The sequence below is a fragment of the Hemiscyllium ocellatum genome, chromosome 5 (assembly GCF_020745735.1).
Source record: "Hemiscyllium ocellatum isolate sHemOce1 chromosome 5, sHemOce1.pat.X.cur, whole genome shotgun sequence".
NCBI classification, from domain to species: domain Eukaryota; kingdom Metazoa; phylum Chordata; class Chondrichthyes; order Orectolobiformes; family Hemiscylliidae; genus Hemiscyllium; species Hemiscyllium ocellatum.
In genome coordinates this window covers 59,992,879-60,018,809 of record NC_083405.1, presented here as the reverse complement: position 1 = coordinate 60,018,809, position 25,931 = coordinate 59,992,879, and the positions used below count along the sequence as shown (strand labels likewise).

Genomic DNA, 25,931 nt, shown 5'->3' with positions numbered 1-25,931 from the left:
ATTGGTTTGTTCTTGCCGCTTCCGGGTGTCAGTTTCAGCTGCAGTGATTTGTATATGGGGTTCAGGTCGATGTGTCTGTTGATGGATGGTCTTGCCGCTTCCGGGTGTCAGTTTCAGCTGTAGTGGTTTGTATATGGGGTCCAGATCAATGTGTCTGTTGATGGAGTTTGGGGATGTATGCCATGCTTCTAGGAATTCTCTGGCTGTTCTCTGTCTGGCTTGTCCTATGATAGTGGTGTTTTCCCAGTCAAATTTGACTGAGCAAATGCCAAGCTTTGCCTGAGATACAGGAGGGTTTTCCCACCCCACCCCCAAATCCTCCTTGTTTGCTATTTATGTTGCTGTCCCTGTGATCCTAATGACTATTCAGCATCCACCATACCAATTCTGTTGAGTTCATAACTGTTCATGTGGCCAACTGTGAGTCAATCTTTGGCCCGAACTTCCCCAGGGCTCCCAAACCTCTTTTATGTTCTGGGATCCCATCCTTGTATTATAAATTGTCCCCTCGCTGATTCCCTCAGTGATCCAACTGACCATGGTCCAATCCTCAAACTGTGAGGAGCAAAAGATACAGTGGAGGAGAAATTCCTGAAATGCACGCAGGAGAACTTTCTGGAACAGGGTACATTTTCTGTTGTACCAGGGAGGAAGCTGAGTCAAGGTTGGATTAACAAGGCACACCAAGTGGATAATGTGGGAAAGGCGACCATTTGGGAAATAGTGATCGTAACATAATAAGGTTCAGTATCAAGTTGGAAAAGGATAAGCTTCAATTAAAGAATAAAATCTGGACTGGAAAAGGGCAGATTCTAGGTGTCTAAAAGTTGAATTGGAGCAAATTGATTGGAAATTCATTTTGATGGAAAAGAGCATGTATGAAAATTGGAAAACTTTCAAAAGAGAGATAAATAGGATGCAAGCTAAGCACATATCATTGGTAATAAATATGGGCTATCCAAGGCTAGAGTATCCTGGATGACTCAGGATATTGATGAGAAAATACAGAAGAGAGTGGAGGCATATAATGCATACCAGAATAATAACAGCAATAGAAATGAGGAAGCGTATCTCAAATGCTGTAGGAGGCTAAACCTGGAATAAGGAAGGCTAAGAGGAAGCAAGATGAAGCGTGGCAGGCTGCACTAACAAATAGTAAAACGTGCCTCAAAGACTAGTGAAGGCTCGAATGGGGTCCATACAGAAACATGTAGGGCAAGCTGCTCACTGAAGCAAAGGGTATGGCAGAGGTACGAACTGAGTACTTGTTTAAGAAAGGGGCAAAGGATAACTCAGGAAAGTACAGACCAATCAGCATGATTTCAACAATGTGAAAACTGATGGAATGCCACAATATAGGATAATGTCAACATATACTGAGAACAAAACATTAATATTAGACAGTCGAAATGGCTTTGTCAAAGGAAGGTCATGTCTGATCACTTTGAGTTCTTTGATAAGGTAACGCAGGCAGTGGATAAGGGTCATGCTGTGGATATTGTACATTTGGACTTTCAGAAAACATTTGACACAGTGCAACATGACAGGTTGTTTAGTAAATTAGAAATGTTTGGGATTGATAGGTCTTTGACAACATGGATTAGAAGTTGACTAAAATATAGCAAACAGAGTGGAGGTATAAATGAACATTTCTCAGACTGTAGACAAGTTGAAAGTGGTGATACACACGGATCCATTTTGGGATCCTTGCTTTTACTGGTTGATATAAATAATTTGGATGTTGAGGACAAAATGTCTGAATTTGCAGATAATATGTAAGCTAGGGTGAATAGGGAATTGTGAGCATGATGCTGAATGACTTCAGAGGGGCATTGACAAGTTGGCCAAATGGGCAGACTCCTGGGAAATGAATTGCAATGCAAAGAATGTCAGATATTGCATTCTGATAGAAGAAACATGGAGAGACAAAGCAGGTGCAGTGGTATAACTCTGAGGCGAGTACAGAAGCAGAGTTTGAATACATAATTTTCTGAAGCTGGCCAGACAAGTTGAAACTATTGTAAAGCTCACTTAGGTTTATAAAACAGAGGCACAAAACAGAGCAAGGAAGTGATGCTACACCTGTACAAATCATTGGTCAGACCACATTTGGAATACTGTGCTCAGTTTTGGGCACCTTATTTAAGGAAGTCCTGGAGAGAGTGCAAAGCATATTTACGAGAATGATACCAGGAATGAGGGATTTTAGGCATAAGAAAAGAGTTGAGAAATTGGCCTTATTTTCCTTGGAACAGAGAAGATTAAAAGGTGACCTTATTGACTTGTTCAAAATTATGAACAATTTTGACAGGGTAAAGAAGGATATTCTGTTTCCACTAGTTGGTATGTCAGTAACTACAGGTCACAAATTAAAGATTATCAGCAAGAAAGCTAGGAGTGAGATGAGGAGGAACTTGTTTACTCAGAGAGTTGTTAGGATTTAGAATGCACCACGTGATAGAATGATGGGTATTAATTCCATAGGAGATTGCAAAACAAACCTGGCAAGAGCTTTCTGTTTGAAAGTGATGAATTTAGAGGGCAACAGAGAGAGAAACTGGAAGTGGATTGGAAGTGAGATGAGATCACAGTTGGGCAAATAATGTGATCCAAATACTTAACTTGGGATCTGCTCAATTAGTGAGATTCTGAAATCGCGATTAAATCTTGAAGGGGAAATTGCAAAACATTATCTTAATGTCAATTCTATTTTTTTTTCATTTTCGCAGTGTTTTCCCAAACTTATCACGATTGACCACATAAGGGAAGATGTAATTCACCAAGGTCTAACCACATTTGTGCAGCGAGGAACAGAATTAAAACTTTGAGTCTGGGATGACTTTTCTTTACAAGCTGCTTTGACAGTGCTTTTCAAACTGGAACAACTATCACCTGGATGGATAAGGACAGTACATGCATGGGACTGCTACTACTTGCAGGTTCCTCTCCAGGTCATAGTCCATTCTGCCAGGCAACTATATTATCATTCCTTCACTGTCTTTGTTTCAAATTTTGAAACTTCCTTCTGAACAATACAACGGGTGTACTCACACCACATGGACTGTAGCAGGTCAAGATGGATCTAGGCAATACCATCTTCTTAAGGACAACTAGAAATGGGCTGAAAATATTGTGTTTGCCAGTGATGCCCATTTTTGTGAAAGAAAATAAAAGCTGATGATTGTCCAACCATAATTAACTTGACACATTAACTGTTACTCTCTTCCCATACATTGTCCAACTTGCTGAACATTAATATTTATTCCAGAATCTTACCTGCAACCATTTTCCATTGTCACCTCATGACTTAATTAATAAACAGAGTCAAAAGGTGTGGTGCTAGAAAAACACAGCAACTCAGGCAGCATCCGAGGAGCAGGCAAGTCAATGTATCAGTCAAAAGCCCTTCATCAGGAATTCTGAAATGTCTTCACTTTCTCTTAATTAATAAGCAGCTTTATTTTAAAAGAATAAATCAAAGAGTCCTGTGGAATGTAATGGCTAAGGGACATATCTGAGCTTTGGAATTTGTCACCAGTGAATGACTAAGTGCTTCACACATGATTGTAATGCATTCTGGTCAGTAATTTGTAACAGTGGTCTTCATTTTGACACTTAACCTCCATGCTGGAAAAAATTGAGCAAAACACTAAAAATTCTGGAAAAAATATTAAGTCTCTCTACCCCCTTGTAAAATATCACATTTTAATCATGATATTATCAGCAGTGATCTATGTTTTTAGACAGGTTCCCATTAGGAGCAGGTGATGACCCAATTAAGATTTAAAAGTGGCAATCCAAATATGCCATTGGTGCCAAAAATCCATTTTTAGGCCCAAGTGGGATGATCCCGTGCAGACAGTTATCCAGGTAAGCCAACTAGGGGGAATATGCAAGTTCAGAGTTTTGTTCATTGTGAACTTTCTAAGCCAGAAGGCACTGAACTGAATCCTTCCATCCATCCATCCTCCATCCATCCATCCTCCATCCATCCCAGTGCCCTCAATGGGTCTTCAGCCTTCTCCAGTCAGGTGCCCTGTTGATCTTTATGGCTGACCTCTCAATATTGAGAGATCTTAATCTGCCTCTCTCACATTGATGCAAGCAAATCACCTCTATCCATTGACTTTTGGGTACAGATACAATCTCCTTCCAAGGTTTCCCATTCTTGCTTGTGATGAATAAGACAATCAGGTCAGGACTCTAGAAACACTTATTCCAATGACGTCCTGTAATTACGTGCAGTACCTCTTAGAACAAATCCACCCATCATGCGTGATTATGTTTCTGAAATAAGCTTAAACAAAGTAAAGAGATAAATTTTGCATGGGAGAAAAGGTGCCAGATTAAAATTATTTTTGAACCAAAATCTAGGACATGAAAATATATTACTACCTACCCTGATCCAATTTGCTCAATAGGCTATTCATAACAAGAGATTTATAGTAAATGTTATTATTTTATCTGCAATACATTTCAATGACTTGGATGAAGGAACCGGAACTGTTGTTGTCAACTTTAGAGACAAAGCTAGCCAGAAATGTATTGGCATGGATAGAAGATTGGCTGGCTAACAGGAAGCAGACAGTAGGAATAAGTGGGATGTTTTCAGGCTGGCAGTATGTCAAAGTGGTGTGCCAGAGGGGTTGGAACTGGGGCCTCAACTCTTTATAATTTATAAAAATTATCTGGATGAAGGCCATTAAATTTACTGTTGACACAAAGATAGATAGGAAAGTGGGTTGTGAAGGCCTATGGAGCGTACAAGGTATCTAGATAGGTTGCATGATTTGGATATAAATCTGCTTAATAAAGTACAACATGAGAAAATGTGATGTGACATAATTTTTCTGGAAGAATGAATTAAAACTTATGGTTCAGATTTTAAAAGATTACAGTGCTGTGACTGCAGAGGGGTCTGAATTTCCGAATGTGTAAACTGTAAAAGGTTAGTACGGAGACACAAAGGATGATTAGTGTTCAGTGAGCTTTGCACAGTCAGGAAGTAGAGATCATATCCAGATTGAGTCTCCAGTACAGGGATTTTGGAGGCAATGTGGGTATTCAATGCAGAGGCCTAAGTGGAATGATCCCATGCAGACAGTTATCTGGGTAAGTCAACTTATTTATTTATTTAGTTATTTGGCTCATAGTTTGTAAGTTTTTTTAACAGGGTAAAAATAGAAGCCCAGAATCAGGGGCCTAGCACAAAAGAGTAAAATCACAGATAAACTTTAAGTTCATTGGTTGGTGACGTCAACTGATTTGACTATCTGTTATAGATTATTTCAGATTTAAAGCAAATAGGGAAATACTTACAGGCACCAAACTAAAAGACCAGCACAAATGTTTAAAAATCAAATCAAGAATTATGTAATGAAAATAGAGATGCCGGGCCAGGTTATGTGTTGTAACTGTATGATGTGGGAGTTGGTGGACCCCATTGTAGCTCATAGTGATCATTTCTGTAACAAGTGTTGGTTTCTCGAGGAACTCCAGCTCAGGGTTGATGAGCTGGAGGCTCAACTTTGAATTTTGTGACAAATCAGGGAGGGGGAGAGTTACCTGAATGCTACGTTTCAGGAGGCAGTCACGCCCCCTCCATTAACTACCTCGAATTCGGTCAATGGTCAGGGACAGGAGGGTGTAACTAATAGTGAAGCAGGTAGAGGGGTCCAGGAGGTAGTGCTGAAAGATCTTCAGCTCTTGAGATTGTCTAAAACATTTGAGATTCTTACTCCCTGTGTGGATGAGAGCAGGGGCTTGTCATATGAGGAGCGATTGAGCACTCTGGGTTTATACTCAGTTGAGGTTAGGAAGATGAGGGGGTGATCTTATTGAAACTTACAGAATACTGAGAGGCCTAGATAGAGTGTACATGGGGAAGATTTTTTCACCAATAGGAGAGATTAGGTCCCGAGGGATAACTCTTTAGAATTGAAATGAGGAGGAATTGTTTTCAGCCAGAATGTGGTGAATCTGTGGAACCCATTATTGCAGAAGGCTGTGGAAGTCATTGATTAGATTAGATTCCCTACTGTGAGGAAACAGGGCCTTCAGCCCAACCAGTCCACACCAACCCTCCGAACACTAACCCACCAGACCCATTTCCCTCTGACTAATGCACATGGCACTATGGGCAATTTAGCATGGCCAATTCACCTAACCTGCACATCTTTGTGACTGTGGGAGGAAACCAGAGCACCCGGAGGCAAATCCACGCAGACACAGGGAGAATGTGCAAACTCCAGACATCCTCCGCCCGAGGATGGAATCAAACCTGGGACCTTAGTGCTGTGAGGCAGCAGTGCTAAACACTGAGCTACCGTGCCACCCCAATTGAGTGTATATAAAACAGAGATAGACAGATTCTTGATTTTAAAGGTTCAAGGATTCCAGACAGAAGGCAGGAGAATTGGGCTGTGGAACATATCAGCCATGGTCAGGTGACGGAGCAGACTCGATGGGATGAGTGGCCTAATTCAGCTCCTACATATTAAGGTTTTATGGTAAACGTGACTACTGTTTCTTGTGAGGGGATTTGAAGAGAAAAGTAGGGAGGTTATGTCTCAATTAGACAGGGCAATAATGAGACCACAACGGGAGTAATATACACACAAATTCTCTGCTTATTTACTTAAGGATATAAATGAATTGAAAACAGTTCAGAGGGTGTTTGCTAGACTTGTATCTGCTTGTATATGCATAGAAGAGTTGGAGGTAACCTGATTTAGACATAAAATATACTTAATGGCGTTGAGAGGGTGTATATGGAAAAATATCTCCTCTTGTTAATGAATTTAGGACTTAGGTCCACTGTTTAAAAATATGAGGTTGCCCACTTGAGACCAAGATAAGAGAGATTTTATTTTTCACAGAGTGGTGAGATTTTGAACTCTTATCCTTAAAAGACAGTGGAAGTAGAGTTTTGAATGTTTTTAAAACATGGAAAGATAGGTTCTGGTTGAGAAAGGAGGTGAAAGGTTATCAAGTGGAGGCAGAAATATGGTGTCGTCAGATTAGCCATGATTTTATTGAATGGCAGGGCAATGTCAAGGGTCCATGTGACCTATTGTTGCTCCCAATTCATATGTTTATACAAAATAAATTACAGGAAGTACAGAAAGATTGATAATATTTCTGTTCTGTAGCAGAGATTAGCTGTCAAAGAAATACTTTATTATTAATTTCCTGTCATGACTTTCTATCTTTTAAACTCATTCAATCATTTTCTGCATTGGCTCAAAGTAAAACAGCAGCAAATCAAAACTGAGCAGGAGGGAAATGTACAAATCTTACAATTATCTGTAAAATATCACTGCCTGTTTACCTGAACCAATTTCCTATGCATACTTTAACATTCTGTATAATATCACATGATTTTAATTAAGTATATACAATGCCTTGACAGATGTCTTTTCTAAATCCACAGAGTACACCTGCTGCATTTCTTTCATAAATGCACGATTACTTTCCTCAAGAAAATCTATTTTATTATTAATTCTCTTTGACTTATTTCACAAATCCATACGAGCTGGCATTAATTATCTATATCTTCCAAAATGAATAATTCTATTCCATATTATGACCTCTTTTTAAAAATATCTATTACTGTATTTTGGAGGTTTACCCCTCAATTATATTTTTTAAATAGTAATTACTTTAGCAGTGTGAAAGGCATTCCATTAATGTTTGATGCAATTTGCTTGTCTGGTTCAATTTCATTATCAGCAATGTAATAGTTATTACATTAAGAGTTATGTTCACTATTCAGTTTGAGATGTGTCCATTCAAAGTTTGGGAGAAGATTTGTAGCTCGGGTGCTCGTTGTTGTGGTTCTGTTCGCCGAGCTGGGAATTTGTGTTGCAGACATTTCGTTCCCTGTCTAGGTGACATCCTCAGTGCTTGGGACCCTCCTGTGAAGCGCTTCTGTGATCTTTCCTCTGGCATTTGTAATGGTTTGAATCTGCCGCTTCCGGTTGTCAGTTCCAGCTGTCTGTTGCAGTGGTCGCTATGTTGGGTCCAGGTCGATGTGCTTATTGATTGAATCTGTGGATGAGTGCCATGCCTCTAGGAATTCCCAGGCTGCTCTCTGTTTGGCTTGTCCTATAATACTAGTGTTGTCCCAGTCAAATTCATGTTGCTTGTCATCTGCGTGTGTGGCTACTAAGGATAGCTAGTCGCGTCGTTTCGTGGCTAGTTGGTGTTCATGGATGCGGATCGTTAGCTGTCTTCCTGTTTGTCCTATATAGTGTGTTGTGCAGTCCTTGCATGGGATTTTGTACACTACATTGGTTTTGCTCATGCTGGGTATCGGGTCCTTCATTCTGGTGAGTTGTTGTCTGAGAGTGGCTGTTAGTTTGTGTGCTGTTATGAGTGCTAGTGGTCGCAGCAGTCTGGCTGTCATTTCGGAAATGCTCTTGATGTATGGTAGTGTGGCTAGTCCTTTGGGTTGCGGCATGTCCTCTTTCCTTTGTCTTTCCCTTGGGCATCTGTTGATGAAATTGCTCAGGTATCCGTTTTTGGTGAATACCTTGTATAGGTGTTATTCTTCCGCTTTTTGCAGTTCTGGTGTGCTGCAGTGTGTTGTGGCCCTTTTGAATAGTGTCTTGATGCAACTTCTTTTATGTGTGTTGGGGTGGTTGCTTTCGTAATTCAGGGCTTGGTCTTTTTTTGTGGCTTTCCTATATACTTTTGTGCTGAATTCTCCGTTAGGTGTTCTCTGTACCACCACGTCTAGGAATGGGAGTTGGTTGTCCTTTTCTTCCTATCTCATGAAACAGATTCCTGTGTGTGGCTTTGATGATCCAGTGTGTGTTCTCTATTTCTGTCTTTTTAATGACTACAAAGGTGTCATCCACATATCTGACCCAGAGTTTGGGTTGATATTGCGGTAAAACTCTTTGTTCTAATCTTTGCATTACCGCTTCTGCTTTAAGTCCAGAGATGGGTGAGCCCATGGGTGTGCCATTGATTTGTTCATAAACTCTGAGAGAGGAAGAAAAGGACAACCAACTCCCATTCCTAGATGTGATGGTACAGAGAACACCGAATGGAGAATTCAGCAAAGATGCCCACAAATCATGAACAAAGCAAAATAATAAAAAGCATACATGAATAAGTTCTTTCACCCAACCTATTTATAATGCGAGAGGGTCAGAGAGAAATCAAAAAATACATTGAAAGTTGTAGCTTCAACTATGTACTTCCAAACTAACTTGAATATACATATGCTATCACTTGCTACCCTGTACTATAGAGAAAATAAATGTTCTCATCCATGCCTCAGGGGTTTTGAGGGTTTTTGAAGAATGACTTCAGCTCTTTGACCCGTTTTACTATTTAGCAGACAAATGACATTTCCGTCCTTCACTCTCAATCCCAGTTCACCAAATAATTTAAAATGTTGTTTTACAAGAAACGTTATGTAACTAGATTATGTCAGTGCAAGGCATAGAATGTGAAATTTTAACTGTATGTAATCAGAGTGAAATTCAAACATTGAATCTTGGAAATTGGTGTGTTATGACCTCGAACTGGTAGCCTTGTGCTTTTCATCTGCTGAAGTGTAATACACTGATAGAAAGAAACTTACAACATTAGTAGGTGATATTCTAGGACCCTTTTTAAATTTCATTTTAAACTTCTAAATGTTACAAGTGGTAACTAGTCCAGTATTTCTTTACTGCCATTAAATTTGACCAGTACTGAGATGCACTGAAATCTTAGTTGTGGCTTCATTTGCTGGTCCAGAATGTGTTACAAGTGCTATATCAAAACCTATCCATAATAAAGCAACATCCTGTGAAGCTTCTCTTTGTATAAAAGTCGAAATTGAAGTTTTACGATGGATACTTTTACTGTTCACTTTCGCAGTCACTGTCAGGTGAAAATTATAATTGACTTCTGCATAAACAAGCCAGACTATTGGCTACAAGTAAATATTGTTTAAAGCTACAGTCATTACATTTCTTTGATTTCTTTTTTCAATACTATCAGTGCTATTCAATAGCATTTTAGAATTGTAATGAAATGCATTTTCCTATTTATTTCAGTGTGATAATGCTAAAGGACTCAAAGCCTTCTTTGATGGCATTAAATATGGACCTAAGCATCTGATGATATTTGGTGGAGTGTGCCCATCTATTACATCCATCATTGCTGAATCACTTAAAGAATGGAATCTGGTCCAGGTAAGAAATCTCCTTAATGAAGATAAATCGACTTCCAGGTCTGTTCTTTTGTTTCCTTTCTCCCTCATGTACAGTGCATTTAAGTGACAGTGATTTTTAAGTCTGTTTTCTGGTCAAATAAAATTAAATAGCTATAGACCACAGTGATTTAAGATTGAAAATATGAAAGAACAGACCAGATGAAAAGCTAATTTTGTACTGCCATCCTCATCTGATTCTTACCAATGGCAGATATATAAGCAACTATTTTGTTATATACTGAATAATATTTCAAAGACATGACAATTCCTGGACACATCTGTAAAGTATTTATACTGTTCAAATGATTTTACATTGTTGCAAATAAGGATATTTAATCATGAGTAATGTTGCAATGAAGTTGACATTTAAAGTTGCTGAATAATCAATAGTAATTATGGTTTTAATTTGTTATAATCCAGAACTGAGACATTTTGAATCTAGAATTTTAAATTTCCAGTTTTCAACTTCATTGAAATGCTTCCCAAAATGTGACACAAGCACCAGCTTCAAACTTCAGTCTATAATAAAGGAACACCGTATGAAATTATCCTCTTGAAGAGGAGTTGAAAGGAAATTTTGAAAGTGGGTAATTTACTGGTGAATTTCACAGCCATTGTATTTTTCAACTTTGTTTGCATTCTGTACAAATAAACTAGATCCTTTGTGTATATTTTGTGACATTGCTCCTTTACAGTGTTGGCACATTTTTGTTTAAAGTTGAAAGCAGCACAGGTGCTGTAGTGCCACTTTGACGTGTAAAAAGAAATATGGGTTCAGAGAAAAGGAACAGTCAACGTTGTTGAAAGACCTCTTAAAATCATACCTGAGTTTTTCAAATGAGTTTCAAAACATACATTTGGTGAACTTATGTTGAGGCAACTTCAGTTAGATACGTTAACAGTGGCATATCTTGGAAACGTTTGAAATTATGTAATTATTAGTGAGGAATCCAATTTATTTGACTGAGATTGATATATTTGAACCTAACAACAAGAGAATTGAAGATTATGGTGGGGATTCCAGATAGTATGGATTATTTTTTGAAGGCCCAAAAAAGAAAAATGCTGGTCTCCATGTGACTCACTGTGCACAGTTTAATGCCAAGTTTGGAGAGAGATCAGTGACATAAAGTATTGCCTAAGTCAGTGTAAGGAACTTAAAACAAGAATAGATTATGAGTTACTTCTTAACAGAGAAGCCACCAAACTGTGTTAGCATCGTTAAAATGAATAAAAGTACAAATTAAATTATCCTAATAATAAAACTAAAATTGTATGTAGCTAATTAACCTATTTTGTCTAAATCACAGCCAATAATTGACTGAAGTTAGATCATAGCTGCGTGTTTCATTGTGATGATTTTTCCTGAATTCTTTCATACATTTTCTTCTTGACTATGGTTTACAAATTGCAGCTTTTGCAAAATTTATAACTTACAGTAAAGACGAAACATTCACACATTAGTTTGAGCAATTTGATCCCTCCATTTCAACATATACCTGCCTGCTTTTGTACTATCAATAATTTTGTCAACTGTCCAGGGATTCACTACTTTGATTGCTGTGATGGATATTTTGCCCACCACAATGATGTAGCTCTGACCTTGAATGTTTGAGCTATTTAACTCTGTGGAAAGGCTATTTTACATAATTTTTGATGAGTTCTCTGACAGTGTGATTGTCTATTGTAGTGAGAGAACACTGTGGCAAATTTTTGTCCATTTCTAAAGAGCTCCCAGTCTCTTTTTCTAAGCCAGAGAATTGAATTAAATTAGCTTTATTGTCACATTTGCTCAAATGAGTACAGTGAAAAGTTTATACATTGCCATTTATGGCACCATCTTAGGTACAAACCTACTTCAGTTATGAGATCTTAGAAAATAGAGATATAAGATGTTCAGTGTTGCAAAAATAAAGGTCCAGAACAGCGGTCTTCCAACCTATCCCATGCTGGCACCTAACCTCCAGTCAACACTGAGCCCCTGGTTCCAGACCATGCTAGGCTTCACCTTGAGGATCATTAGATTGGGAGACCCTCAAATCAAACTTTCACACACAAGTCTGCTCACTCTTTGTTTGTTTACTTTGAGTTTGTATAACAATTGTTCATTGTTTAACTATATTTGTTTGTAACAATGCCAATACATACCTCTAAGTTATGTTTAAGCTAAGATTTTAACAAGTCAATTTTGTTTTGATTCATGTCCTACATCATCCGTGGCAAGTTGATCCTGCTGCATTGTTTTGGCCCTTTAATGTTGGATCCTGCAGCAATAAACTTGAACTCTTAGAATATACCAGAGCCAAAAGCTAGATTTCACTTGGACTGTCTCATTGCCTAATCCATCTTTTAACTATCTCCAGATGCAAATCATTACTTTAACATTACCATTTCCCAGCAAAATAATGTGAACATATTAGATTAACTGTCATCTTTATTTTCCAAACTATGTAAATTGCTAATTGAAGTACCAAGCAATTATAAGAGACATCACAAAACAGAGATGCCCAATGATAAATATAATTTTAAAAGTTCTGTTTGATCAAAGGCTACGTCCATGACATTGTTGACATAGAAACTTGGAAAAATGGAACAGCCGATTCTACTCATTAAGCCATTCAACATGATCATGGCTGATACTTTATCTTGACCCCATATTCTTGCTTTCTCCCTATCCCTCTGGGCACTGTGGTCTTGAGAAATCTATCTCTTTTTTAAGTACGCTTGGTAAGTTGCATCTCCATTTTCTGTTGTACATAATTCTACTGTGTCATCAGCGTCTGAGTGAAGAATATTCTCCTCATCACAGTCTGAGTCAGATCTGCGTACCCTGAGACTGTGACTCCTTGTCCTGGATTCCCCTGGTTAGGAGAAGCATCATCCATCTGTCTAACTTCATCAGAACTGTATATGTTGCAATGGGATGCCCTCTTCATCTTTCTATTTTCATATTGCCTCTCCATTTTTCCCTTGATGGAGGGATCAATGACCAGGGGCAGAGTTTTAAGATATTGGGCAGGAGGTTTCAAGGGGTGTGAGGATTTTTCTTTACCGAGAGGGTGGGAATCTGGGACTCACTGCCTGTCAAGGCAGATCCCCTCATAACATTTTGTTCTATTTAAATGTCCACTTGCAGTGCTAAGGCATATAAGGGTTCTATATCAAATGTTTAAGAATGGGATGGGAATAATTAGCTGGCTGCTTTTGACCAGTGCACATCCAATGGCCAGAGCCATAGTGTCAAAGAGATGTACAGCATGGAAACAGACCCTTCAGTCCAACTTGTCCATGCCAACCAGATATCTCAACCCAATCTAGTCTCACCTGTCAGCATTTGACCCATACTCCTCTAAACCCTTCCTAGTCATATACACATCCAAGGCGGCTATAAACTGTTGTAATTGTACCAGCCTCCACCACTTCCTCTGGCAGCTCATTCCATATACACACCACCCTCTGCGTGAAAATGTTGTTCCATAGGTCACCTTTATATCTTTCCCCGCTCACCCTAAACCCCAGCCCTCTAGTTCTGGACTCCCTCACCCCAGGGAAAAGATTGTGTCTATTTATCCTATCCACGCCCCTCATGATATTATAAACCTCTATAAGATCACCCCTCAGCCTCCAACGCTCCAGAGAAGACAGCCCCAGCCTATACAGCCTCTTCCTATAGCTCAAATCCTCCAACCCTGGTAACATCCTTATAAGTCTTTACTGAATCCTTTCAAGTTTCACAACATCCTTCCAAAAAGAAGGAGACCAGAATTGCACGCAATATTCCAACAGTGGCCTAACCAATGTCCTGTACAGCCGCAACATGACCTCCCAACTCCTGTAGTCAATACTCTGACCAATAAAGGAAAGCATAACAAACGCATTCTTCACTATCCTATCTACCTGCAACTCCACTTTCAAGGAACTATGAACCTGCACTCCAAGGTCTCTTTGTTCAGCAACACTCCCCAGGATCTTACCATTAAGTTTATAAGTCCTGCCCTGATTTGCTTTTCCAAAATGCAGTACTTTGCATTTATCTGAATTAAACTCCATCTGCCGCTTCTCAGCCCACTGGCCCATCTGCTCCAGATCCTGTTGTAATCTGAGGTAACCCTCTTCGTTGTCCCCTACACCTCCAATTTTAGTGTCATCTGCAAACTTACTAACTGTACCTCCTACTTTTTTTTATGCTGTAGATCTCAATGACAGGGACAAGTTGACCCAATCTCTCCTTATATGAAAAATCAAACCTTCCTGAGATCAGTCAGGTGAATCTTTGCTACTCGCCCAGTGACAAGTATATCCTTTGGGTAAGGAGACCAAACTTCCATACAACAATTCTGCTTTGGTCTCACTTTAGACAGCTGCAGGAAGACCTTCTTTCTTCTGTATTCAAACCCTCTTGCAATGAATTCTGGATTAGGGGTGCTGGAAGAGCACAGCAGTTCAGGCAGCATCCAAGGAGCAGCGAAATCGATGTTTTGGGCAAAAGCCCTTCATCAGGAATAAAGGCAGAGAGCCTGAAGTGTGGAGAGATAGCTAGAGGAGGGTGGGGGTGGGGAGAAAGTAGCATAGAGTACAATAGGTGAGTGGGGGAGGGGATGAAGGTGATAGGTCAGGGAGGAGAGGGTGGAGTGGATAGGTGGAAAAGGAGCTAGGCAGGTAGGACAAGTCCGGACAAGTCATGGTGACAGTGCTGAGCTGGAAGTTTGGAACTAGGATGAGGTGGGGGAAGGGGAAATGAGAAAACTGTTGAAGTCCACATTGATGTCCTGGGGTTGAAGTGTTCCGAGGAGGAAGATGAGGCGTTCTTCCTCCAGGCGTCTGGTGGTGAGGGAGCGGAGGTGAAGAAGGCCCAGGACCTCCATGTCCTCGGCAGAGTGGGAGGGGGAGTTGAAATGTTGGGCCATGGGACGGTGTGGTTAATTGGTGCGGGTGTCCCAGAGATGTTCCCTAAAGCACTCTGCTAGGAGGCACCCAGTCTCCCCAGTGAAGAGGAGACCGCATTGGGAGCAACGGATACAATAAATGATATTAGTGGATGTCCAGGTAAACCTTTGGTGAATGTGGAAGGTTCCTTTAGGGCCTTGGAAAGAGGTGAGGGAGGAGGTGTGGGCACAGGTTTTACAGTTCCTGCGGTGGCAAGGAAAGGTGCCAGGATGGGAGGGTGGGTTGTAAGGGGGTGTGGACCTGACCAGATAGTTACGGAGGGAACAGTCTTTGCGGAAGGCGGAAAGGGGTGAGGAGGGGAAATATATCCCTGGTGGTGGGGTCTTTTTGGAGGTGGCGGAACTGTCGGTGGATGATTTGGTTTATGTGAAGGTTGGTAGGGTGGAAGGTGAGCACCAGGAGCGTTCAATGCTTGTTACAGTTGGAGGGGTGGGGTCTGAGGGCGGAGGTGCGGGATGTGGATGAGATGCGTTGGAGAGCATCTTTAACCACGTGGGAAGGGAAATTGCGATCTCTAAAGAAGGAGGCCATCTGGTGTCTTCTGTGATGGAACTGGTACAAAGTACAAAGGGATCTGGGAGTGCTTGTGGAGGATTCTCTAAAGGTAAACATGCAGGTTGAGTCCATGATTGAGAAAGCAAATGCAATGTTGTCACTTATCTCAAGAGGGTTGGAATATAAAAGCACCGTTGTGCTACTGAGACTTTATAAAGCTCTGGTTAGGCCCCATTTGGAGTACTGTGTCCAGTTTTGGTCCCCACACCTCAGGAAGGACATACTGGCACTGGAACGTGTCCAGCGGAGATTCACACGGATGATCCCAGGAATGGTTGGTCTAACATACGAGGAACGGCTGAGGATCCTGGGATTGTATTCATTGGAGTTTAGAAGATTAAGGGGAGACTTAATAGAAACTTACAAGATAATACATGGCTTGGAAAGGGTGGACGCTAAGAAATTGTTTCCATTAGGCGAGGAGACTAGGACCCGTGGACACAGCCTTAAAATTAGAGGGGGCCAATTCAGAACAGAAATGCGGAGACATTTCTTCATCCAGAGAGTGGTGGGCCTGTGGAATTCATTGCCACAGAGTGCAGTGGAGGCCGGGACGCGAAATGTCTTCAAGGCAGAGATTGATAGATTCTTGATGTCTCGAGGAATTAAGGGCTACGGGGAGAATGCAGGTAAGTGGAGTTGAAATGCCCATCAGCCATGATTGAATGGCAGAGTGGACTCGATGGGCTGAATGGCCTTACTTCCAATCCTATGTCTTATGGTCTTATGGTCCTCCTGGGAGCAGATACAGTGGAGGCGGAGTAATTTGGAATATGGGATGGCATTTTTGCAAGAGGTAGGGTGGGAAGAGATATAATCTAGGTAACTGTGCGAGTCAGTGGGTGTGTAAAAAAATGTCAGTGTCAAGTCGGTCATCATTAATGGAGATGGAAAGGTCCAGGAAGCAGAGAGAGGTGTCAGAGATGGTCCAGGTAAATTTAAGGTCAGGGTGGAATGTGTTGGTGAAGTTGATGAATTGCTCAACCTCCTCGCGGGAGCACGAGGTGGCGCCAATGCAGTCATCACTGTAGTGGAGGAAGAGTTGGGGAGTGGTGTCAGTGTAATTATGGAAGATAATTACATAATCTCCAACAAAGAGATAGGCATAGCTGGGGCCCATATGTGTGCCCATGGCTACCCCTTTGGTCTGGAGGAAGTTGGAGGATTTGAAGGAGAAGTTGTTAAAGGTGAGGACCAGTTCGGCCAAACGAATGAGAGTGTCCGTGGAAGGGTACTGTTGGGGATGTCTGGAGAGGAAAAAACGGAGTGCTTGGAGGCCCTGGTCATGGCAGATGGAGGTGTAGAGGGATTGGATATCCATGGTGAAGATGAGGCGTTGGGGGCCGGGGAAACGGAAATCTTGGAGGAGATAGAGGGCATGGTGGTGTCTCGAACATATGTGGGGAGTTCCTGGACTAGGGGGGATAGGACAGTGTTGAGGTAGGTAGAGATGAGTTCAGTGGGGCAGGAGCATGCTGAGACAATGGGTCGGCCAGGGTGGTCAGGCTTGTGGATCTTGGGAAGAAGGTAGAACTGGGCAGTGCGGGGTTCCCGGACTATGAGGTTGGAAGCTGTGGGTGGGAGATCTCCTGAGGTGATGAGGTTCTGTATGGTCTGGGAGATGATGGTTTGGTGATGGGGGTGGGGTCATGGTCAAGGGGGCAGTAGGAAGAGGTGTCCTAGAGTTGGCGTTTGGCTTCAGCGGTGTAGAGGTCAGTGCGCCAGACTACCACTGCACCCCCTTTATCCGCTGGCTTGATGGTGAGGTTGGGATTGGAGCAGAGGGATTGGAGGGCTGCGCGTTGTGAGGGTGAGAGGTTAGAATGGGGGAGAGGGGTAGACAGGTTGAGGTGGTTAATGTCCCAGCGGCAGTTGGAAATGAAGAGGTCGAGGGCAGGTAATAGGCCAGTGGGGGGGTGTCCAGGTGGATGCAGTGTGTTGGAGGTGGGCGAAGGGGTCCTCGGAAGGTGGGCGGGAATCCTGATTGTGAAAGTAAGCTCGGAGGCGGAGGTGACGGAAGAATTGTTCGACGTCACGGCGTGTATTAAATTCATTGATGCGTGGACGGAGGGGGATGAAGGTGAGTCCTTTGCTGAGGACTCTTGTAATGAATGCCAACATAGCCATTGCCTTCCTAAATACTTGTTGTGCCTGCCTGCTGGGTGGGACAAGGCCTTTTCTGACTGCAGCCCCTTTGTGTGTCCTGGTACCTGAGACTCCAAAGGCTGCCTCCATGAAGCTGGAATTCCTGCAGCCACATCAGTTGAGAGGAATGGAGCTTTAATGATACAACTGCACAGGCTGTCTCCAAGGAGGCAAACTGCCAATTGAGCTTTCCTGGAACAGAGACAGATGGGGCCATCCTGATGTGGCTGCTCAGTATTTTGTCAGCCCTCTGTTCACAACTGCAATAGCCAGAGGCCAATAGAATTCTGTCCCCCTTGTTCAGGCTGATAGCACAGTTGCAAACTCAACTTATTGGGAAAGAAAACTGTCAGGCTATAAATCCTTGGATCATTGATACCGAAGGAGACCATTGAGTTCACTCTGTTAGCTACCTAAGACCATAAGACCATAAGACATAGGAGTGGAAGTAAGGCCATTCGGCCCATCGAGTCCACTCCGCCATTCAATCATGGCTGATGGACATTTCAACTCCACTTATCCGCATTCTCCCCATAGTCCTTAATTCCTTGTGACATCAAGAATTTATCAATCTCTGCCTTGAAGACATTTAGCGTCCGGGCCTCCACTGCACTAATTGTAAGAGTGACTCAGCTGGTTTCATTTTTCAACTTTTTCCTAGAACGCTTGCCATTGTTTTTCTTCAGATCCATTCTCATTTCTCTTCTAAAAGAGAAATCTGTCCCAAACCTCCAAATCCCAAAAATTTGCTGTGTAAAAATCTTTTCCTCATGTCACCTCTGATTGTTTTGCGATTCACAAACCAGTGCAGAGTTGTTTTGCCAATAGGAACAGTATGTCTCTATTTATTTTGTGCAGGTTCCTCATGATTTTAAATGCCACCATTACATCTACTTAGCCAAATCTCCTCACAAAACCTTATCTTCTCTCTAGCTTCACCAATTAATCCTCATCACTAAAGCCGGCATTTCCTGAAATCATTCTTAAATCTTTTCTGCATCCTGTCTCTAATGTCTTCTCATCCATCTTAATGTATGGCACCCAGAATTATAAAAATACTCCAGTTAAATAATGTCCTTGTTTTTGTACTCCCGATATCTCTGCAACACTCAAACTCAATACCATCCAGAACAAAGCAGCCACCTGATTCACAAACATTCACTTTTTCTATCACTGATGCTCAGTAGCAGCAGTGTGTACTATCTACAAGGTGCACTGTACAAATTCGCCATGGCTTCTTTGACACCATCTTCCACATTCACGACCACTTCCATCTGGAAGGAAAAGGACAGCAGATACATGGGATCACTATCAACTGTAAGTTCCCCATCAAGCCACCTCACCATCCTGACTTGGAAATATATCGCTGTCCCTTCAATGTCATTGGTTCAAATTCTGGGATTTCCCTACCTAACAGAATTGTGTGTCTCCCTACACTAAACGGCCTGCAGCCAATCAAAAGGGCAGCTCACCACCACTTTCAGAAGGGCAACTAGAGAAGGGTATTACATGCTGGCCTGGCCTGCAAATCCCACATTCCTAAGTGAATAAAAATGAAATAAAATTACAAGCAGGATTTCATATTTATTATTAACCGATTTCTCAAATTGCCCAGTTACTTTCAATGATTTCTGCACAAACATGCCTTGGTACTTCTGCTGCAATAATCCCTTGAGAATTATATTCTTTGTTTTGTTTTGCTCTTTAGCTTTCTTCTTATCAAACTGCCTTACTTAACACTCTTTTGCATTAAATGTCATATACCACTTGTCTACCTGTTCCATCAGGCCAACTACATCCTCAAGTAGCCTATCGTGATCCTCCTCTCAATTCACAATATTTCCAGGTTTTATTTCATCAGCAAATTTTGAAATGGTCTTGTACACCCAATCCTAGGCCATTGAAAATGATCAAGAAAAGCAGTGATCCAAGGACAGATGCCTGGGAGACCTCACTTGTATCTAAGACACAACTGTTTGCTGCTACTCTGTGTGTGGCCTATGACCGAAGCAGGACTCCTGCAGGGAAGTTTCAAAGCCTGCCTAGAGCATTGACTTGCCAATCCAAATCTCATCTTGTTTAGTTCATTTTTGCTGGCTTTATTTTTCTTCACTTCTGCCTTGAGCTCTGTATTCAGAAGAGGAGGTTTAAAACAATAGTTTTGGATGTCCCACAGAAAAACCACAAGGCCGATGATATAAGATTGTTTAGGGAACGCTTACCAAAAGTGCTGGATAGGTTTCTCCAGCTGAGGTAAGAAAAGGATGGGAGGATGAAGGAACCTTGGGTGACAAGAGATGTGGAACATCTAGTCAAGAGAAAGAAGGAGGTTTACTTAAGGTTGAGGAGGCAAGGATCAGACAGGGCTCTGAAGGTTACGAGGTAGCCAGGGAGTAATGGAAGAATTGACTTAGGAGAACTAGAAGGCAACATGAAAAAGCCTTGGCGGGTAGGAGTAAGGAAAACCCTAAGGCATTCTGTACTTATGTGAGGAACAAGAGGATGACAGAGTGAGGGTAGGGCTGATCAGGGATAGTGAAGGAAACTTGTACCTGGAGTTGGAGGAGGTAGGGGAAGTTCTTAATGAATAGTTTCTTCAGTATTTACTCGATGGAGGGACCTTGACATTTGTGAGGACAATGTGAAACAGGCTGATATGCTTGAAGAGATTGATATTAAGAAAGAGGATGAGCTGAAAATTTTGAAAAATGTAAAGATATGTTAGTCCCTTGGGCCAGATAGGATATAACCTAGGTTACTACAGGCAGCACGGGAAGGGATTGCTGCACCCTTGGCGATGATCTTTGTGACCTCACTGTCCACTGGAGTAGTACCAGATGATTGGAGGGTGGCAAATCACTGTCCCTTCAATGCCATTGGTTCAAAATCTGGGAATTCCCTACCTAGCAGCCATTCAAGAAGCCAGCTCACCACCATCTTTAGAAGGGCAACTTGTTCAAGAAAGGGAATAGGGATAATCCTGGGAAATACAAATCGGTCAATTTTACATCTGTGGTGGGCAAATTATTGGAGAGGATTCTGAGAGGCAGGATTTAAAATTACTTGAAAAACCATAGTTTGATTAGAGATGGGTTTGTGAGGGGCAGGTCATGCCTTTCAAGCCTTATTGAATTATTTGATGATGTGGTAAAGGTACAGCAGTGGGTGTGGTGTACATGAATTTGAGAAAGACGTTTGATTCGTTTCCCCATAGTAAGCTCATCCAGAAAGTAAGGAGGCATGGGATACAGGGGAATTTGGCTGTCAGATACAAAATTGGCCAGCCCACAGAAGGCAGAGGATGGTAGTAGATGGAAAGTATTCAACCTGGAGCTTGGTGACCAATGGTGTTCCGCAGAGATCTGTTCTGGGACCCCTGCTCTTTGTGATTTTTATAAATGACTTGGATGAGGAAGTGGAAGGGTGGGTTAGTAAGTTTGCCAATGACATGAAGGTTGCTGGAGTTGTGGATTGTGTGGAGAGCTGCTGTAGATTGCAATGGGACATTAAAGGGATCCAGAGTTGGACTGAAAAGTGGAAGAGTGTGAAGAGTTTTCAACCTGGAAAAGTGTGAAGTGATTAATGTTGGAAGGTCGAATTTGAATGCAGACTACAGGGTTAAAGGCAGGATTCTTGGCAGTGTGGAGAAGCGGAAAGATATTGGGGTTCATGTCCATAGATCCCTCAAAGTTGCCACGCAGGTTTTTAGGGTCGTTAAGAAGGTATATCGTGTGTTGTCTTTCATTAACAGGGGGATTGTGTTTAAAAGCTGCGAGGTTATGCTGCAGCTCTATAGAGCCCTTGTTAGACTACACTTGGACTATTGTGTTCAATTCTGGTTGCCTCATTATAGGAAAGATGTGGAAACTTTACAGAGGGTGCAGAGGGGTTTTACCAGGATGCTGCCAGGACTGGAGGGCATGTCTTGTGAAGAAAGGCTGAAGGAGTTAGGGTTTTACTCATTGGCGTGAAGAAGGATGAGAGGTGACTCGATGGAGGTGTACAAGATGATGAGAGGCATAGATAGAGTGGATAGCCAGAGACTTTTTCCTGGGGCAGAAACTACTATCACAAGGGGGCATAATTTTAAAGTGATTGGGAGAAGGTTTAGGGGAGATGTCAGAGGTGGGTTCTTTACATAGAGAGTGGTGGGTGTGTGAAATGCACTGCTAGCGGTGGTTGTAGAGTCAGATACATTAAGGCCATTTAAGTGACTCTTGGATAGGCACATGGAGGATGGTAAAATGAAGAGTATGTTGATTAGTTTGATCTTCAAGTGGGATAACATTGTGGGCCGAAATATGTTGTGCTATTTGTTCTATGTTCTATATATAGGATCTACACTTCAAATGTGAATTGGATTTGGAATGCTGTGGATAGTATAAGTTATTTCTTTTTACTGCTTTAAAACATTATCAGAAGTCACATAACCAGAAGTTGGTTATAGTCCAACAAATTTATTTGAAAGCACAAACATTTGGAGCATAGCCCATTGGTCAGGTGAAGTGAGAGGGAAACATACAGATACAGAATTCAGAGGCAGAGAAATCAAGGTCTGAGAGATCAAAAGATCGTACAACTGGAGTGAGTGGAGTGTCGAATAGTACATCTCTGCAGGTGATCAAGAGTGTCAGACAGTGTGAGTAAAGTGTTAACAGCTGAATAACAAGTGAAGGGATGGCCAAATTTTGATTAAATAGTTACAAACAATAAAATAAGGTGGTGCTGGAGATAAACCAAATGGCTTGAATGACGTGATATTTATAAGTGTCACATGCTAAGGCTCTAACCAAAGTAATAAGTATTCTAAGACTGTACAAACTAATTAAGGTAAAGAGATCATAACAATTTATCAAGGTGACAATGTCAAAATCGAACAGTAAGGGAGATTTTACAGATACAAAACAGTGTGGTAGGGTCACATGCGCAACACAAACCCAAGGTTACAGTTGATACTGTCTTCATGGGTACAGAACTTGATTGTCAGTTTCTGCTCAGCAATTCTGCATTGGCATTTATCTCAAAAGCTGCCTTGGAGGGCACTTACCCAATGATCAGAGGGTGAATGTACTTGACCGCTGAGGTGTTCCCCGACTGGGAGGAATATTTCTGTCTGGCAATTGTTGCGCGGTATCCATTCATCCATTGCCGTGGTGTCTGCATGGTCTTGCCAATATACCATGCCTTGGGCATCCTTGCCTACAGCGTGTAAGATCGACAACATTGGCCGGGTCACATGAAGATCTGCCGTGTATGTGGTGGGTGTTGTTTGCACGTCTGATGGTAGTATCCATGTCAATGATCTAACATGTCTTACACAGGTGGCCGAGGCAGGGTTGTGTGGTGTTGTGGTCAATGTTGGCCTAAAGGCTTGGCAGTTTGCTGTGAATGATGATCTGTTTAAAGTTTGGCAATTGTTTGAAGCAAGAAGTGGAGGTATAAAGATGATCTTGATGAGATACTCATCATCACATATTGAAGGCAGCAAACAATGTGATGTAGTCTCTCTGCTCCAGGGAAGTTCTGGACAACAAAGGGTACTCTATTGGTCATGTCTTGTGTCTGTCTGCTGAGGAGGTCGTTGCGGTTTTTTGTTGTGGCACATCGGAACTGGAGTTCGATGAGTTGAGCATCATATTTCGCTCTTATGAGGGCATCCTTTGAGATCTTTATGTGTCCATCACATTCCTCCTCATCTGAGCAGATCCAGTGTATGCATAGGGTTTGTCTGTAGGAGTTGGTTTTTTAAATATGTTTGGGGTGGAAGTTCGAGAAGTGCAGCATCATGAGGTTATGTGTGGGCTTGCAGTGGAGTGAGGTACTGAGGTTTTGGATTAGTGGTGCTGGAAGAGCACAGCAGTTCAGGCAGCATCCAAGGACCGGCGAAATCGTCGTTTCGGGTAAAAGCCCTTCATCAGGTACTGAGGTGTCCGTTCTTGATGGAGATGTGTGTGTCCAAGAATGAGACTGATTCTGAAGAGTACTCCATGGTAAATGGTTGGATGAAATGTTTTGATATCACTGTATAATTGTTTCAGTGATTCCTTGCCACTAGTCCAAAGGGAAAAAATGTCATCAATGTTTCTGGTGTATAGTGTTGGTCAGACATCCTGAAAAGAAGTCTTGCTTGAACTTGTGCATGAAAATGTTGGCATATTGGGGTGCGCATTTGGGCCCCATGGCTGTTCCATGTTTCTGGATGAAGAACTAGATGTCAAAGGTGAAGTCATTATGGTTGAGGATGAAGTAGATGAGTTGTAGGATGGCACCTGGGGATTGGCAGCTGTCGGTGTTGATGCTGTTGTCATGGAAGATGCTGATGTAGACTGCTGAAATGTCCATTGTGATGAGAAATGTTTCTGGTGCAACTGGTCCATGAGTGCTGAGTTTCTGTAATTGTAGTGTTGCAACAGAAGCTAGGGGTTCTTTGTACAATAGATTTCAAGATGCCCTTGACATAGCCAAAGAGATTCTCACACAGGGTCCCATTGCCTGATATGATGGAATGTCTTGGCTTTGTGTATCTTTGGAAGGCAGTAGAAGTCGCCAATGTGAGAAATACATGGGTTGAGAGCACATAAGATACTCTGAAGGTCTGGATCAAAGGTCTTGATCAGTCTGTTCAGTTGACTGGTGTGAACTATGGTCCCATTGGCAGGTAGTTGTCTGTAGTGTTCCTGGTTGTTCAGTTATCAGTATGCTTCTTTACAGTAGTCTGATCTATTCTGTGTGACAATGTCTCCTGCTTTGTCTGTTGGTTTGATGACAATTTTGCAATTAGCCCTGAGAGCAGGGATAGTGTTGTGTTGTGCTTGGGTGACATTCTGTGCTATCCAATGAGCGTGGCTGATGAATCAGGCATTAATATATCTCCTGATGGTTTGAGTATACATGTCGAGCCTATAGCAGCCTTCTGGAGGGGTCCAATTTGACTCATTCTTCTTTGGTCACTCCAGCATGGATCTCTCTGTTGACTGTTCTGGTTTGTTGGTTGTCTCATTGGGCTCACTGCTGCCACTTGAGGTTTGCAGAAGGATTCCCGGAGCCTCCTTCACCTGATGAATTCCTCTGTGTCTGCCGTGAGACCAATGGGGTCCATTTTGGATGCTGGGCAAAAACTGAGCCTTCGGCTGAGAATTTTGATTTTGTCCAATTGAAGGGTGTGGTCAGATTGGCTTACAATGAATTTCTCTACGTTGGTATCAGTATCAACCATGGTACCAGGGGAGGCTTGGTTACTGCTAGTGGTGATACCAAGTTTCTCCAGTTTCTTGTTCTTGGTTTGTATGTAAGTGGTGTAGTTCTGTTGCCTCATCTGCTTGGCAGTATTTCATAGCTGGTCCGCTGTGTCCTGAGGGCAAGCTGAGACTATGGACTTTACCTCAATTTCAAGCTCTACTTGCTATAGAGCTGGTGTGTGAGATGATTGAGGAGTTTGCCGTAGGTATAACAGCAGAATCGCTCAGCATCGTCCGTGTTGTAGATTGACTTGACTAGGTTTGTGATCTGTAGCTCTTTCAGGATCTTCTCTGCTTTCTTGCATCTCTGCAGAAGCTTGATGTTGTGTCGATATGCGTGATCTTCTTGGAGATCCTCTCCACTTTGTGCTGGGAGTTTGTGGTGTCAATGGTAGCCATGATGTGGAGGCGCCGGTGTTAGACTATGGTTATACTACACATTACAACACAACAGAAATTCTTGCTTCATTTAACTTTGAGAATCTGCATACAATTTGAACAACATGATTTTGCATGAGAAGATCAAACCAATGTTAGAAGTGTTGGTATCTATTTATTTTTTATATTCTTGAAGAAAATCGTCTACAATTATTCCTTTTGGAATTACACATGTCACAATAGGAGTTTTTCATGTTGGCGAGCATCTTCAATGGAACCATCCTTGCAATATTTATGTTAATAATCAAGTTATCTGTAGCTTTTTGATTTTTTTTTAAGTTTGACTATTTAAGTTGTACTTTCCAACAGTATAGTGCTGGTGTTATATCTGGTCAGTGACTTGCACCTGGATGCTATTGCTACCGGATACTTTTCCGAGGGATAGTTGTTTGGTT

At 41.8% G+C, this 25,931-nt stretch overlaps 1 protein-coding gene across 1 annotated transcript in view; it reads left to right on the top strand.

Moving 5' to 3' along the window:
• Positions 1 to 25,348, top strand: part of LOC132816194 (gamma-aminobutyric acid type B receptor subunit 2-like) — a 248,992-nt gene extending 223,644 nt beyond the window's left edge. Inside the window, exons 2-3 of the mRNA XM_060825691.1 lie at positions 10,056 to 10,193; positions 25,154 to 25,348. Of these exons, the coding sequence (XP_060681674.1) occupies positions 10,056 to 10,193; positions 25,154 to 25,348 (333 nt within the window). The remainder of the gene's footprint in view (positions 1 to 10,055; positions 10,194 to 25,153) is intronic.
• Positions 25,349 to 25,931: the final 583 nt, after the last annotated feature.